The 15,920-nt window shown below is 44.2% G+C and overlaps 2 protein-coding genes across 2 annotated transcripts in view; one reads left to right on the forward strand and one right to left on the reverse strand.

Moving 5' to 3' along the window:
- The first annotated feature begins 1,271 nt into the window (after window positions 1–1,271).
- LOC111673755 (serotonin N-acetyltransferase-like) lies at window positions 1,272–3,141 on the forward strand. Its single transcript, XM_023431615.1, has 4 exons — window positions 1,272–1,308; window positions 1,779–2,017; window positions 2,315–2,469; window positions 2,569–3,141. The coding sequence occupies exons 2-4, from the start codon at window positions 1,861–1,863 to the stop codon at window positions 2,935–2,937; spliced, it is 681 nt and encodes a 226-aa protein (XP_023287383.1). The 5' UTR covers window positions 1,272–1,308; window positions 1,779–1,860; the 3' UTR covers window positions 2,938–3,141.
- Window positions 3,142–6,366: 3,225 nt separating this feature from the next.
- evplb (envoplakin b) overlaps window positions 6,367–15,920 on the reverse strand; it is an 11,845-nt gene continuing 2,291 nt past the window's right edge. Inside the window, exons 2-22 of the mRNA XM_023431655.2 lie at window positions 15,284–15,383; window positions 15,023–15,177; window positions 14,713–14,836; window positions 14,494–14,625; window positions 14,359–14,400; window positions 14,090–14,251; window positions 13,717–13,824; window positions 13,522–13,617; window positions 13,305–13,415; window positions 12,865–13,011; window positions 12,604–12,758; window positions 12,380–12,477; window positions 12,081–12,253; window positions 11,779–11,957; window positions 11,522–11,660; window positions 11,196–11,389; window positions 10,917–11,067; window positions 10,737–10,820; window positions 10,493–10,630; window positions 10,302–10,394; window positions 6,367–10,163 (exon numbers count right to left, since the gene is read on the reverse strand). Coding sequence (XP_023287423.1) covers window positions 6,678–10,163; window positions 10,302–10,394; window positions 10,493–10,630; window positions 10,737–10,820; window positions 10,917–11,067; window positions 11,196–11,389; window positions 11,522–11,660; window positions 11,779–11,957; window positions 12,081–12,253; window positions 12,380–12,477; window positions 12,604–12,758; window positions 12,865–13,011; window positions 13,305–13,415; window positions 13,522–13,617; window positions 13,717–13,824; window positions 14,090–14,251; window positions 14,359–14,400; window positions 14,494–14,625; window positions 14,713–14,836; window positions 15,023–15,177; window positions 15,284–15,383 — 6,067 coding nt within the window. The 3' untranslated portion in view covers window positions 6,367–6,677. The remainder of the gene's footprint in view (window positions 10,164–10,301; window positions 10,395–10,492; window positions 10,631–10,736; window positions 10,821–10,916; window positions 11,068–11,195; window positions 11,390–11,521; window positions 11,661–11,778; window positions 11,958–12,080; window positions 12,254–12,379; window positions 12,478–12,603; window positions 12,759–12,864; window positions 13,012–13,304; window positions 13,416–13,521; window positions 13,618–13,716; window positions 13,825–14,089; window positions 14,252–14,358; window positions 14,401–14,493; window positions 14,626–14,712; window positions 14,837–15,022; window positions 15,178–15,283; window positions 15,384–15,920) is intronic.

The raw sequence follows: 15,920 nt of genomic DNA on the forward strand, positions 1-15,920 counted from the left end.
AGTAAGGCATTAAAAGTCATAAAAACAACATAGTATAGTAAGGCATAAAAAGTCATAAATATAGTAAGGCATAAAAAGTCATGAAAACGTCATAGTATAGTAAGGCATAAAAAGTCATGAATATAGTAAGGCATTAAAAGTCATAAAAAGGACATAGTATAGTAAGGTATAAAAAGTCATAACAACGTCATAGTATAGTAAGGCACAAAAAGTCATAAAAACATCATAGTATAGTAAGGCATAAAAAGTCAAGAAAACCTCATAGTATAGTAAGGCACAAAAAGTCATAAAAACGACATAGTATAGTAAGGCATAAAAAGTCATAAATATAGTAAGGCATTAAGAGTCATAAAAACTTCATAGTATAGTAAGGCATAAAAAGTCATAAATATAGTAAGGCATTAAGGCATTAAGAGTCATAAAAACGTCATAGTATAGTAAGGCATAAAAAGTCACAAAAACGTCATAGTATAGTAAGGCATAAAAAGTCATAATTATAGTAAGGCATAAAAAGTCATGAAAACGTCATAGTATAGTAAGGCATAAAAACATCATAGTATAGTAGGGCATAAAAAGTCATAAAAACGTCATAGTATAGTAAGGCATAAAAAGTCATAAAAACGACATAGTATAGTTAGGCATAAAAAGTCATGAAAATTATATAGTACAGTAAGGCACAAAAAGGCATAAAAATGTCATAGTACAATAAGGCATAAAAAGGCATAAAAATGTCATTGGATAGTAAGGCATAAAAATATAATAGTAAATAGTAAGTCATTAAAAGTCATAAAAACGACATAGTATGGTAAGGCTTAAAAAGTCATGTCAATGTGTTTTAGGTTAAATCTGGTTGCTGTGGACAATATAATTTTGCTTTCAGTGTCAGAGTGGACTTTGTGCATTGACTTTAACCGTTTATATGCATTATGGAAATTTGCACACGGTATTGTCCCGTATACACTTTCTTCTGTCCAACTTGTTCCCAGCCATTGGCTCACAGTCAGTCTGCCTTACTATAAAGACAGGTGGATCTTGCGCTGCGAGCTTTCTCCCCTGAACGTGACAGTCGCGACCTGATCCAGACAGTGTGTGGTCACTGTTCTCCTTAACACACAGCGACAGGACTGTGCTGTCCTCTCTGTGAGAGGAGATAAAGTGTCTGTAATGCGCCGAGTTGTGGAAACAACTAGTGTAATCCTTCCTCATGTGACTCATAGTAATAATCACTTCATAATGAAGAAGCACGAGAGACAAAGGCAGAGTGAGAGCTGGCCGATCAGTCAGTCCACAACACCTCAACATCCTCCGGTAAGTGTCACGGTAGACTTGTGCTTGGAGAAGTTTGTTTTCATTATTTAATTTCATTATTTCACTCATTATATTGGAAGCTAATACATGACCAATTGGTTGTGATGTCTTGAAATGTAGTTATTACTATTTGTTATGTACTATTGTTGTGGCATTTTCCCAAAACTTTTGTGAACTGCTCCTTGGTCGGTGCCCCCACCCCCTGTGAACATGGGTCGCAGTCTATTATTAATAGGCCTGAAGTTCAGTGAAAAGCATTTGTTTGTCAAGCTGTCAATTGGTTTTAGAGACAAAACCCAAACGGCAACAATGGACACAGGTAATTGTAGGGTTCCGAAAATTGCCTGACACAGTCGTGACCTTCATTCATTCACTGACATCAAATATTCAAATGCAAATTAGCTGGTGAATCACAGCCGGAGAGAGCTGTCCTATAAATACGGACACAAACCATCCTGTCCTCCTCGCAGGGCCCGACAGAGGTGATCCTGCTTGAGCGGGAGAGAAGGAGACAAGACCAGTTTCTTTTTGGGGAGAAGAGAGTGAAATCGTATGATGTCTGTTGTGGGCGCGCAGCCTTTCATCAAACCAATGCAGTCAGTACCGTCAGTATCGCCTGGTATCCAAAGGAGACACACGCTTCCCGCGAGCGAAGTCCGACCGCTCAACACGCAAGATGCAATAAGCGTCTTTGAAATCGAGCGAGAAGGTAAGTGATCAATCTCATCAGTCAGGAATTGGAGGAGAAAATCCGCTGATTCTGCTGAGTGAACCGACTCATCACAGAGACGGATGGCTTTGCCTAAAACTATTCCTCATCTGGTTTTGTATTTAATTTAGTCACTTGAGAGATTTTCTTTTATTTACCTTTTAAAGTCACCGTGGTAAACTTCTATTCTACGATTAGTAAACTGTTTATCCAGCGGTCTGCGCCACTTCAGGTGTGCGTAAAGTTGTGCCATACCATTATTGCGCACGGGCCAACCTCTCTCTCTTTCTCTCTCAGCATTTATCTCAGTATCAGGTGATTGTCCCCTCCACCTGGATGAGGTGCGTCACTTCCTCACGCTGTGTCCGGAGCTGTCCATGGGCTGGTTCGAAGAGGGCCGGCTGGTTGCCTTCATCATCGGCTCTCTCTGGGACCAGGACAGACTCACTACAGTAAGACATCCTGCATGTCTCCACCTTTGCCATTTAAACCCTAAGAAAAAAATGCAGAGGCATGAACATTAATTATGATTTCTAACCACTGTGCTCCAGGAGGCACTGACTCTCCACAAGCCCTGCGGCTCCACCGTCCACATCCACGTCCTCGCCGTCCACCGCACCTTCAGGCAGCAGGGCAAAGGTCCCATCCTGATGTGGCGTTACCTGCAGTACCTCCGCTGTCTGCCCAACGTGCGCCGGGCGGTGCTGATGTGCGAAGACTTCCTCGTTCCCTTCTACCGCAAGTCAGGCTTCAAGGTGCTGGGGCGCTGCGCCATCACCGTGGCCAACCTCACCTTCACAGAGATGTGGTACCCCATCAGCGGCCACGCGTACATGCGCCGCAACAGCGAAGCCATCCGTTTCCCTCAGCATCCCCTGACTCTGCCGCTTACAAAGACTGACGAACATGTTGATGTATGACATGCTGGTTTCACGCGGTAGCCGCACAGGTTGACTTTTATTTAAAACCAGTGTTGTACTCTGTAGGATGTGTCAGAGTTTCTCTCAGTTCTCAGTGGCTGTTTACTCTTATTTGTTGGACTTTGTTTTCCTCTAGTCTCAAACTGAAGCTCATCTTGTGTGAAATTCTCTTAATGTGTACAATAAATCCAAGAATGTACTATACTGTCATGTGATGTATTATATGTAACCAACTTCACTTTGTTAGACTGTGTGTATCACTCACCTGTGGGAGGACTAGAGTAGCGTGTTGAACTATAACTCTAAGTGGAGTTACATTGATGATGTGTTGCATTTATGGTAGACATATGGATTCGTGGCTGTACAGTAAGCTGTCTCCTGCTTAGCACCTTTCTGGGCTTTCCATAACTATGGACTGACGTCAGCGAGCAGGCTTTAGCTCGTCCAGCTCTATTAGGGGGCTTTAGCTATTGTAAACATCAGAGGATTTAGAAGAGGATCCACGCATCAGTTAGACCGCACGTCCAATAACCTTACATGTATGCTGCAGGTTTTTGGTTAGACGATACAGCTGTTGCAGTTTGTTAAGGCAGACTTTGTATGGTGATTTTTTTTTCTTTGTTTGTGTCTGTTACAGTATCACAATTTAAATAAAATGTTTTATACTGTTTTTTTTAAAATGAAAAAGTTTTTGATTTGTCCTCTCTGAGATAATTCACGTTTTTTCTTTTACCAAAATATAATTTGATGCAAAAATACATTTCTTCCATATCTACACTGACCGACACGCTTATCAGATCAAAGAACTACTGCAGATTTTCTTGAACACCTTTATAATGAGACACGCCACGCCTCCCTGTGTCATCTTTATGCTGGTGTTTTCAGATGCCTCTGAACTGGATGCACAGAGTTGGTGGGAAGCTTCATGCTCTTGACTGGAGCTTTAATCCATCACATAGTCACCGACTCATGTCTAATCCACCAACGTGCCAGGGTGAGCAGCTCCCGCTCCTCTGAAGGACAAACTTGGCACTCACAAGTGGTCACCTCAAAAATGACCCACAACTCCAATTAGCACGGAGCGAGCAGGGAGTGGGTGCTTGAAGTCTGATGCCAGTAATTTTTTAGATGTCATATTGTGCCAAAGTATTAATTGTTTACCACCTTCTTATACATAGAAAATAATAATAATAATATTTCAGTTTTGTCGCTGAAGTCAGAGACAAACTGATCTTTTAACTCTATCAAACAGTGTTTTATATTCACAGTAAAATAGACTAGTAGCAGCAGGTTAGTGTTTCTTTGTTCTTTCCATGATTCGCCATATTTACACATTGCACACGGCCTCATGGAGAAGCAATACCCCAACAGAGTCTAGTCACACAGACAAGGATCACAAGGCAGGATACCGATTCTAAGTATTTTGGCAGTGATATTAAATTGACACCATGGGAATGTGCAGAAAAGAGCAATCGTCAGCTGTGTTGTCTTCTCAGAAATCTAAAGTATTTAAGGTTGAGACTCCCTTTTCTAAATCTCACTGGTCAAGTGTACTTTGGGGAGGACAACTGTGATAAAGAGTTTTCACATTTTCAGCCACATTTTCTCCTGCAGACGGAAAGTGTCTGCAGGATGAAGATGGCTCGCAGCGTCTTCGGTTTCAAGCTGATGCGGCCAGCTGGCATCTTTGCACAGTTGGCTGTCGGTGAAGTCTGTGATTCAGTTTATTTCCTCTGGCACAGGGTTTCAGACCAGACCTGGAGAGTAAGACAAACTGATGAGGAACTTTTGATAAACGTATTTTAGGATATTCAGGAGTCCATCTGTGCTGTGTCTTGTGATGGTTATTATAAGTATCATACTATCTGTTTATGTGTTTTTATGCTTTTATTTAAAATCTCTGAAATGTGGTCACTGCTCCTGATATTGTGGAAGAGGGAAAACACAGCACAGTGCTCACTGAATAACAGCGCTTTAAATACCAATTGATATGGTATTGGCATGATTGCAGGGCAGGCATACAGGAGGCTTCGTCATCAACATTTACAGAGGGAGTGAATAAGAGAGAAAATGTGCCAATGCTCATTGTCAAGGTTTAAACCATCAGCACCGCAGCCTCGTTTAATAACAATAATAATCCAGCACCAAAACAAAAAGGAGCTGCCAATTATCACATACATCATTCAGGCAACGGTGCAGTCAGTGCAAATGAGCCATTTATGTTTCCACGTCTACTGTATGTGATGTCGTTGTAATGCTGTCGGGTTATTTTGCATGCTTTTACCAGGAAAACAAGAAACAATAAACATCCCATAATCCACAATTTGATTCCAGACCGAAGGTTGCACGCTTTGCTGTCAAAATGTTTACATAAAAAAAACAAAAAACTGTATAAATATGCAGCCAACAGTACACACTGGCTGTTTTGTCAGTACAGCATCATGCTATCTAACTGCTTCAAGTGAGATGACACAACCATCAGGGAACATCCTTCACCCCCACCACCACCCCCCACCCCCTAGACACAGAGTGGGGCCACTTCAGCCTCCAGACAGGCTCATGTGCAGTAATCCCGCAAAGTCCTTTCAGTCACCGGGTAATCTGGCAGGCAGACATCCCAGCGGCAGAGAGGCCGCATATTCCCACATCAACGCTGTTTACTGTAACCTCCACTGCGAGGTCAGACAATTCCAAAAACCAAAACCACCTTAAGATTTCTCAGGGCTTTTGTTTCATTTTTTTTTTTGACACGTGCCTCATCCATGTAGACCTGTGAGTTTGACCTGGTTAACCTTAACACACTACGTGCTGGTATGTGAGTCATATCTAATCTGTATCCTTAATCCATCATTTCCAAGCATATGACTCGCCGGGGTTTACGAGCATTGTGCATCCATTTTGCCATGAGACTAAGTATTACATGCAGCGGATGATTCACTGTCCAGCGGATGATTCCAGGAAGTTCTTTCTGGAAATGGGAATTAACAGCACGCCTCATGAACTGTCTATACCCCATATTATTACTGATTACTGATTAGCACTACACAGAATAAAGCTGAGGCTGATAGAAATGTCATTACTATTTCATCATAAACCAGAATCCTGGACAAATTAAAATATTGACCTGAATGAATATTGGCACTAATTGAAAAGTTGAGGGATTAACAGAGTTAGTATAATTCATCTGGAAGAATTAATGTGAAGTAAATTGTGTGTACAAAATCTAATGGGAATCCTTCCCACAATTATTGAGTTAATTCAAAATTGAACCTGAATGTGGAGCTAAATGTGAGCAAGGTAATTAGGATTCTTCCTCTGGGCCCTTACGCCTGTAAAAACTTTAAATCGACTCAGTTTACAGACATACTGTAAGTGCTGTAAATGGTTAATGTATAATAAGTTTTAAATAACAGAACAGAAAAATGAAAGTGAAGTTTGTGGAGTTTAATAAGCACTTGTGAAGGATTCAGTTAGAGAATGCTGAATAAACAATATCCCATAAAAAATAAAAATTACCCTCATTTTTACAGCTGACCCGAGAATAATCCCAAAACAAGAAGTAGATCCACATGTACAGTCCCACCAAAAATTTACTTTTTTTCTTCCCCCCATTGTTTTCACAATGTATTAGTGTACGAACATATCCACTTTTCATTTATTTCTTTACGTGTATCAATTAGCATACACCCTCTACCACCAGTGGCTGAAGCGAAAATGCCAACACACCTTAAACCACACATCTAAAGATTGTTGTAAGAGTTGAACCGATAGTTTGAGTACGATGGAGCATTTGTGGCATCGGTGGAGGCCACAGGAAGCAGCAGGAGCCCTGTGCTGATGTCTCTCTTACACCGATCCATCGCCTGCTTGTATGTTATCTTCTCTTTGGTGATGGGGTCTACCAGCTCTTTTGTGTGGGAAGCCTCGTCTTGCAGATGACTGTGTGTTTCACTGTCAATTAGTTTGGCGGCGAGAGCTTCTTCGACAGTGAGGCGACCTGCTTTAGCGGGATTCACCAACCCGCCGGTCAGGTACTGCGCCTCCATGTACCTTCTGGCATTTTCTCTGGGGATATATCCTTTCTGCGCTGCCAGACCTACTGCGAGACGGCCTTTGGTCACAGGATCCTCGACTCCAGTGAAGGCTTTCTGGGCATTCAGGAGTTTATACATGTGAGCTGTATCAATGAGACCATATTCAGCTGCCTTATGGACAGAAAATTTGTCCTTTTTGGCGATATCAACAATTCCACCGGAGGCTGCCTGTGCCTCAAGCAACCTAAAAGCTGTATCGGTATCAATGAGTTTGCGGGTGAGAGCGCTTCTGACGGACATGCGGCTTTCAGTGGTGTTGTCGTAAATACCAGAGATTGGGAAATGCTCATCGCCTGAAGCATTGAGGCTGTTTGAACTGCCGCTGAGGTGAGTGTTGAGGTTGGTGTAGGAGGACCTCAGAGAGGTTGACATGGAGTTCAAGGGAGAGGTCGGGGTGGGTTTGGTGGGTGATCTTGGGGTTGTTAATGGAGGAACGTAGGGCTTTCTGGTTTCTCCTGCGACAAGGAGGGCAAACTCAGAAATGGGCATTTTCCCTTCCTTGTAGCGGGTCACGTCGTTCTGAGTCAAGCGACCATCTCTCAGAGCGTCCTTGACAGAGTACTGCTTCCCGCTCTTGCGATCCTGCAGAATTGTTGTATCCCCATCTGGACCAGTTGAACTGATCTCCTCCCAGTCACACTCCAACTCTGACAGGTGGATATACTGGTTGCGAGCAATTAGCCCCTGCACGTAGGCCTCATAGGGAGACATGTCTTTACCGGTTTCTGGATCCAGGATGGTGATCTTCGTGGAAAGATTTGTCTCTCTGGTGTGAGTTTCATTCTGGTCCTCCTTCTTGATGTTGCTCTGCAGCTCAATGATGACTATCTCCTTCTGTTGTATTAGGTCTTTTTCATTCAGGATCGCTTTCTCCAGCCTTTGAATTTCACTGGATGTCTTGAGACTCCTTTGCCTTGCCATCTGGTTTCTCTCACTCATAATCTTGGACTGCTGCTGGAAGGTAATGCTGATGCTCTGTCTTTGCGACTCTAGCATTTTGAGCTGGCTGAGGAGATCCTCTTTCTCTCTCTGCAGAAGATCTCTGCTACTGATGAGTGTATTCTCCTCATGAGAGGTCACAGACTTTGATGTCTGCAGATGGGAAATTTTGATGCTGATGCTCTGAATTCCATCTTCCTGGTTCCGCCTGTGATTTCTCTCCTGTGTTACCAGCTCCCTTAGATGTTCCCTTTCAGCCTCCACTGCTGGGTCTTTTTCTACACGAACAACTTCTCTGTAAACAACCTTCTCGATAGACTTTTCCTTTTGCAGAATCTCCAGTTTGACCCTCAGGTTGCGGATTTCTCTCTCTAGACGATTGATATTGTCACCTTCGGTCTCCATGTCAACACGAATACCATCAGTCAGTCTCTCCAGCTTTGGATCCCTCTCCACTTTCAGGACCTCCTCGATGACGATCTTTTCCTCAACAGGCGTTGGATTGTTTTCCAGTTCATAAATGCGAGATTTGACCTGCCTGAGCTCTGATTCCATTTGAATCTTCCTCTGACGATCATCCATCTGAGCCAGGGTATTCTCTCTCTCTACAACCAGGGATCTAAGATGTCTGACTTCTAACTCAAGCTTCCTACGGGCTTTAATTTCTTCATCCAGGGTCCTGTTCAACTTCTCATGCTCCAGGATCTGCTTGGGATCCTTCTGAAGACGTACCACGTCCTGCATTATGATCTTCTCCTCTGGCTTTTGCCTTTCAAGCGTAATGAATTGGTTCTGGAGGTCAAAGAGAAACTCCTCCACACTGCGACGCTGCTGAATCTCGTCTCTTACGTTCCTCCGAAGTCTGTCAGCCTCTTTCTCCAGAAGAGGATCGTTCTCATATTTGATGAGCTCTTTATTCACTAGCCTTGTCTCCACTTTGGATTTCTCAACTTTCAGCTCATCTCTCTCTATACGTAGGTGGGTTAGCAGCTCCAGGATGGTGTCGTAGTTGACTTGCAGACGGGAGACTTGGTTCTTCAGCCTTTGCAATTCCCTGACGACCTCCGGGCTTTTCTCTTCCTTGATCATCTCCTTCGTTACTTCCTTGTACTCCACTTTGGGTTTCTGAAGGCGCAGAGTAGTTAAACTGGTTGTCACCGTGCTGATGTCTTTTTCCAGGTCTGTACGGTGTCGGGCAGAATCCTGCAGCTCCTTCTTAAGACGTAAAAGCTCTAATTCCGTCTCAGGATCAATTCTGTAGATCTCATTGACGATTTCCTTGACCTCGACTTTCTGCCTGAGCTTATCGACTTCACCATAACGCAGCTGAAGGGTGGTCAAGTCCTTCATCAGGATAGCGTTCTCATCTTTCTCCTCTTCCAAGGTGATTCGTAGTTTCTTGGACTCTTCAAGCAATTCTGGGTCTTGCTGGACTTGCTTCACCACCTTGGTGACTACCTTGGGTTGGATGGTGGGAATGACCCTTTCCAGTGTGTTTATCTGGCTCCTTGTGCTGAAAATGTCATCATTGAGGGACTTGCACCAGGACTCCTCCTCCGCAATGTCACTCTGGAACGTGAAAACAGCCTTCAGCATCTCTGGATCCTTTTGAAGTCTCACCACTTCCTTCTTAACAACCCTCTGCTTGATTTTAGGTTGCTGCTGAGCCAGGACCGTGAGCTCAGTTTTCACATGGACTGTCTCAGTATCTCTCGTTTGGAGCTCCAGTCTTATCCTCTGCATCTCATCTCTAATCTTGGCTGCCTCTTTATCAAGCTGCGGGTCTCTCTCGTATTCAGTCAGTACCTTGGTCACCAGTCTAGGTTCGATTCTGATCAGCTGTGTTTCCAGTTTGAGAACCTTCTCATTCATGATTTCTATCTCTGAGTTGGTTCTTGACCTCTTCAGTGATTCCTCCTGGATGCGCTTTTTCAGGGACTGCAATTCCACTTCCACCTTGGGGTCACGGTAGTACTGCACCACCTCCTTCTCCTCCAACCTCTCCACTCCTCTCCTGCTCCTCAGAGAGACAAACCTCATACGGTATGTTTCCAGGTCTTTTTCAGCATGTAAGCGTCTAGCAACCTCCTCATTTAATTCTTTTTTCAGGATATCGCTTTCCTCCACGTCCTTCTTTTGGCTCTGTAGCTGCAGCTGCTGATTGACAACTACCTGACTGACTCTCTCTTCATTCTGTACATGAATAAAACAACAAAGGAAAGAGGTCACTTCAGAACAACTGACAGTGATGATTTTTGAGCAGAACATCGGGTATTATTCTACTGTAACATGACTGCTGTTGATATTATTTTGATCTAATCGATATCATACCCTGGCCATTATGTTCTTTGCCGTCCCCAACTGGCTGAGTAGCTGGTTGTTCTCTGCAGACACCTCAGAGAAAAGGTTCAGTAGATTTTTCTCCTTTAGTAGAAGCAGAAGGCAAAATGAGTTTAAAAGCTGAAAATTAAAGAGTTAAAATGCGGAGAATTATCTACCTAACAAATATCTTTAGGCCGTACCTTTCTCTGTACATCCTGAGCCATAGTTGAAGTTTGATGTCGCTTTAGAACTGGTTTCTCCTCCTCCTCCTCATCGTCGTCATCGTCGTCGTCGTCATTCAGAGTGCTGCGGTAAGTTTTTGACTTAACCTCATACTCCTGAAAGGAAATATAATTAAACGTTGATGGATTAGGCATTTGGAGGTACGTACCTAATGTAGTGTAAATGGTATGATATGAGAATAATGTCATTGTCTGAACTCACATTTAAGACACTCTGCAGTTCACGGGAAAGATCCTTGACTCGGTCTAAATCACCTGATTTCTTCCTGATGTCCTCAATCACTTTCTAAACATGGGACATGATTAAATAACCACAGCTGATAAGACAAAGCAAAGCATTTTTTTATATCATTGTTGACAAACACTAAACACTTCCACTCACCTTCTGAGAGTTCTGCTTAGCTGTTATCTGTGCCACACCATCAGTGGGTTTGATCTTGTTATTGGGCAAATTGACCAAGAAGAAATCCAGTGACTGAACAGCATTCTGGAAATCTTGGTTTTTATTGTTTGCTTCCTTTATGAGAGCGGACCTAAAGCAAAATATAAAACAAATTCTCAAAACAATACAATTACAAGCAAAATACATTTGACAGGACATCAGAGGAATTACGAAAACATATATATATGACAATAACGCCTGAATCTGTTTTCCTCTCACCTCTCCTGGAGCTGATTATTGACATTCGTGAAACGGTTCTTCAGATGTTTCACCTCGTTCTCTTGGCGGCGGATGTCAGGACAGTATTCATTGAAACCCTTCTGCAGGGAGCTGCACGCCTGCTCAGTCAGGTCCAAGTCTCTGCCTAACTGATTCAACGCATCTTTCTTTGAGGCGACATCCTTACGCATCACCTGTTTAGTGTTTGGCGGCAAAAAAAAAAAAAGAAAGCACACATTTAAAGAAAGAAAAACACATTGGGTTTCTTTGGGCGTTTAATTTCTAGCATCACATGAACCAATGACTTAATCGGTTTTTGGTTGCACCTGCAGCTGCTGGTTGCGGCTCTGGAGGCCATTAGGTTGATGAAGAAGGGTGCCATCTTTGGCCAGCTGGTCCTCAAACCCGGAAACAACGCCTTCCACATTGTGCATTTGTTTTTCCAGGAACATGGAGGCTGTAGCTCTGGTGAAAGGAGGGAGGCAATGAAAAATACGCAAATGACATTTGTGGGAAAATGTGAAATTTCACTTTGAATGCTTTTATGTTTAAAGAATATATAATTTCATTCTTATCGTCTTACTTTTTATTATAAACATCAATGAGGGTGTTGATGTCGTCGATTTTATTATTGGCAGCACTGAGTTTGACAGGCAGGGTCGAGGCGGTGGGTCCCAGGGGTTTCTTGGCCAGAATCGGCTCCATCTCTCTCTGGAGTCCAAACTTCTCAGACTCCAGCTTCTTCACCGCCAGAGCAGATTTCTGGAGAGCAAGTCATATGGTTCGAACTGATCACAACCACCTAGATGCATCTGAACATGCTCAGGACTAATACAGGTAACGTAACTGCAGGTGATATTATCAAAGCTTAATGTTCATGTTCACCTCCTGCTCTTGCAGCCTTTTCGCCAGGTCTTGCGTGGGGCTGCGGTTGTCTAGTGGGGTCCTCAGCCGACTCAGGATTTCTTTTTTAATCTGCTCCAGGGCTTTGTTGGTCTTGTCTAGTTCATTAGCTATCTCTGCAGCTCTGGGATCTTCCGGGGCACTGTGCGCACCGGCTGAGGAGGAGCGAAAAACAACAACATTTCTACAATGAGAAGTTAGATAAGCCCAGACTTTTTCATGATCTTTTGACCAGGAAAAAAATTAAAAGATAAATAAAAAGGTGTGTGTTTTCTTCTCACCTGCCCTCTGAGGGCGGATCACCTCCACAGTGGGGCTCTTCAAGGACGACATCAGTGCAGATCTGCGGGTCTTGAGGTCAGTCAGTGCGCTGTCCAGGCTGAGCACACACAGACAACGTGTTTCATTAAAATCCATCACAGGTGAATCATCAGTCAGTTAGTCTCTGCTGTAATCACATAGAAAAAACAAAGGAAGGAAAACATAGTGTGTTTGCACTGTGTACCTGTTTACTTTCTCCAGGGCCTCAGCATCAGGCGGTGGGACCATGAAACACGCCCCGGGGAGGGTTACGATCTTCCCACCGCTGTTCTGAAGCTCCCAGTCCTTGTTATCAGAGTTGGACTTTAGGGTGAGCTTCTCACCACGTCTCACTGTGCCCTGAAACACACACAGACAACACGATCAAATAAGAGATGATAACGACAAGAATGTTTTTTTGCAAATTTAAAACACTTCTGAAAGGCACACTGATCTTCTCTCCTACCTCCTCATCGGCCCAGTCACACAGAGACACTGCAGTGGTGAGTCTGGTGGGATTCGTTCGTCGCAGCTTCAGAGGGACAACGTTGCTGCTGAGCTCCCTGAGGGCGGCCAGGCGCTGCTCGTTCCTCTTCACGGCTGGTTCATCGCCCTGAAGGTTTTATTGAATTAGATCAAACGTTACACCAGCAGACAAGGTTATTAAGCATTTCTCCATTATCTAACCAGGTGCAGGTGGAAGTGATTTTGCTGGTCATGAAGAAAGCTCCAGAGGTTTGAAGAAGAAGCTACACATTTCACATGTTTTGGAAATATACAATGAGTCCACACGCCCAAAACTATATGAAAAAGTTAGTTATAGATCTTCTCTGACACAGTGAGGCAATCCTTCCAGACTTTCTACAGTTGCACCGAAACCTTGACATCAGAAAACACTGTTAGTACCTCCAGTTCCAACAGGACTTCAGGGTTGCTCTTGTTGGCCAGAGACCTCGGGTCCAGAGTGGAGTTGAGTCTCTCCAGGGAGTCAGACAGCGTCTCTGCATCCAGCTGGAACTGCAGTGAAACAAACAGTCACTTCTTAACAAACTGCACTGGTGAACCGGAAACTATCTGACTCAAAAGAAGAGCATCATCACAGTCAGCGGGAGAGCTCCTGTACCTTCCTGTAGTCTTCAATGTTGTCCAGGTGTATCTCCTGGGCTAGACACAGGTTGAGAAAGGCTTGCCACTCAGCCTGCACAGCATTTTCATGTGTCTGATGAGAACAAACGACTCCGTTTAATCTCATTTTATTTGATGCAAATGATGACTGATCATCGTTACCATACAGATACGCTCCTCATGTCAGATGTACCTTTACTGTTGGGGTGCCAGGGTGATCCATTTCAATCAGACGATTTCCCTCCACCTGCAGCTGGTTGACTTCACGCTCATGTGCAATCAGTCCGTTATTTTTGAATTTCTGTAAATAAACATAAAGTGAGATGCAGAACACATGACACAGTGTTTTCAGTGTTCAAATCAAATCCTCCCAGCAGCTTAACAGTTACTATGTACTGCACTGGTCACACCAGTTGGGTCCCTAGCTGGTGTAACTGGTGGATTATGCTTGAAGGCGAGCAGACAAACAAAGTTTTATCACTCTTCTGTCCCAAGTCTCTCCACCCATGGAAAACCCATCAATCAATCTACAATCTACCAATACTGACGCCACTGTGGCCCCTCACCTCGTACTCCATGCGGACACCTGGGGGGTCGATCATGCGATCGCTCCAGTCTCTCTGGAGGATCCTGTCCTGCTGGCCCGACAGGTAGACCAGCTCCTTGCTGCAGCTCTGCAGGTACTCGTACAGAGAGGCCAGGTTGCTGCGCCTGTGCTGGGAGGTCTCCTGCAAAACGCACAAGTTGCATGTAACATATACACACCACGCGAACACGTGTAAGTTACACACATCCTTCCGAACTTCATGGTGAAGTGGGAAAAAAAACAACTCACGAAAAGTTTGGCATATTTCTCTTTGAGGGCGACGTACTGCTCCTACGAACAAAGGAGATGAAGAGACATGAATATGTTTCATCCTGCGTGTCGTTCTGCAGAGTGCGCGCATGTGTCGGTGTGTGATGGTGTTACCTGGGAGGTGGTGGTGCTGGGCTGCAGCTGGGAGCTGTAGGCCTCGATCTCCTGGTGCAGGATGTTGTGTTCTGCAATCTGCTTCTCCACATCGAACAGTTTGGGGCCATATGTCTCTGCCTTCAACTGCCTCTGTAAAACACAACGTTCAGAAGAAGATGTTTAGCTACTGAAACCAAAGAGTTTTCAGTTTCTGTGCTTGATGCTGCATCAACTGACCAGTTTTTCATCCAGCAGAGGACCCCAGCCGATCTTCTGTGCCAGCTCCAGGTCTTGCACCTGGTCATACAGTTCCCTGTAGGCGGCGCAGTCCCTCCCCCAGCGGTCATGCAGGTTTCTCACACTGAAAACAGGAGAATCAGACACACATGTATTACAGTAGGCCGTGAGTAGACGGGCGGAGAACAGTAAAAGGGAATGTGGAAGTGAAGCTGTTTCGGTGGAATGTGATGCATCTAGTTTCAGGTGTGTCTGTTGGCATGTGTCCTCGTGTTTGTGTGGGTTTTTAATATGTCTGAGATAAACTCACTCCTTCTCTATCTCGGTGGCCTGCGGGTGCTGCAGCCTCTTGGATTTGTCCACGTCCATGAACAGATCCTTCAGCAGCCCCTCGGCCTCCGCCAGGTTGTCTGCGTTCTCCTTCTGGTGGATCAGCTGCTGATTCTTCCCCTCGCGCTCCGAGTCCTGCGCAGGAAGGAAACAACGTCGTTGTCAGATGAAAACCTCTCACCTTGAACAGACATGTGACTCTAGAGCTTATATAGCTGCGGTGAGCGTGTGGACTTCTTACCAAAGCCAGCAGCTCCTCTGAGTGCAGGATGTTCTTCTCCACCTGGTCTGCGTTCTTCTGCATGCGAGCGATCAGCAGAGCCAGGTCGCTGGCCTGAGACCTGGGCGGAAACACCAGAGAGAGAGAGAGACGACGGTCAAACATTCACCTCTGCACAGACACTTGAGATGTTTTTTTGTTTGTTTTGCATGATTTGAAGATATTACAAAACTAATATCTATAAACACAGTTGTAAATAATTATGTTTATATATTTTAAATCAGATATTTTACTGTCATTGAAGTCGCTTGCTAATGGACTTTTATGCTCAACTACCTTTAGAGCAGAGTAGCCTGCAGTTATTCTATTTCAGCATCTTTTACACTTTCTGAAACATAAGATTTGACAGCGCCTGGTTTTTACAGTGGATGCATTGAAATCTTTTAGTTCAGAAGTTCACATGTGGAACGACAGGACGCTGAAGGTAAAGTGTCAGACGTGAACATAAAACCCGGTAAAAGAAATCCTCACTGGCATGTCACTCGTGAAAACTGTCTGCAGACCTGTTTGTGCTCTCTGAGTGTTTGTTCTGTCAGACGCTGTGATATGAAAGTCAAGTATTTATCCTGACACACCCAGATCAAGACCCAGGGGACAC

This window comes from Seriola lalandi, unplaced genomic scaffold (assembly GCF_002814215.2).
Source record: "Seriola lalandi dorsalis isolate HSWRI2012SDOR001 ecotype SW California unplaced genomic scaffold, Sedor1 jcf7180002054926, whole genome shotgun sequence".
Classification (NCBI taxonomy): Eukaryota; Metazoa; Chordata; class Actinopteri; order Carangiformes; family Carangidae; genus Seriola; species Seriola lalandi.

Excerpts from the sequence above, each read along its gene's own strand:
- LOC111673755 (XM_023431615.1), top strand. The coding sequence starts at position 1,861 with ATGATGTCTGTTGTGGGCGCGCAGCCTTTCATCAAACCAATGCAGTCA. Across the intron at positions 2,018-2,314 it reads CTTTGAAATCGAGCGAGAAG|CATTTATCTCAGTATCAGGT; the intron begins GTAAGTGATCAA and ends TTTCTCTCTCAG. Across the intron at positions 2,470-2,568 it reads ACCAGGACAGACTCACTACA|GAGGCACTGACTCTCCACAA; the intron begins GTAAGACATCCT and ends ACTGTGCTCCAG.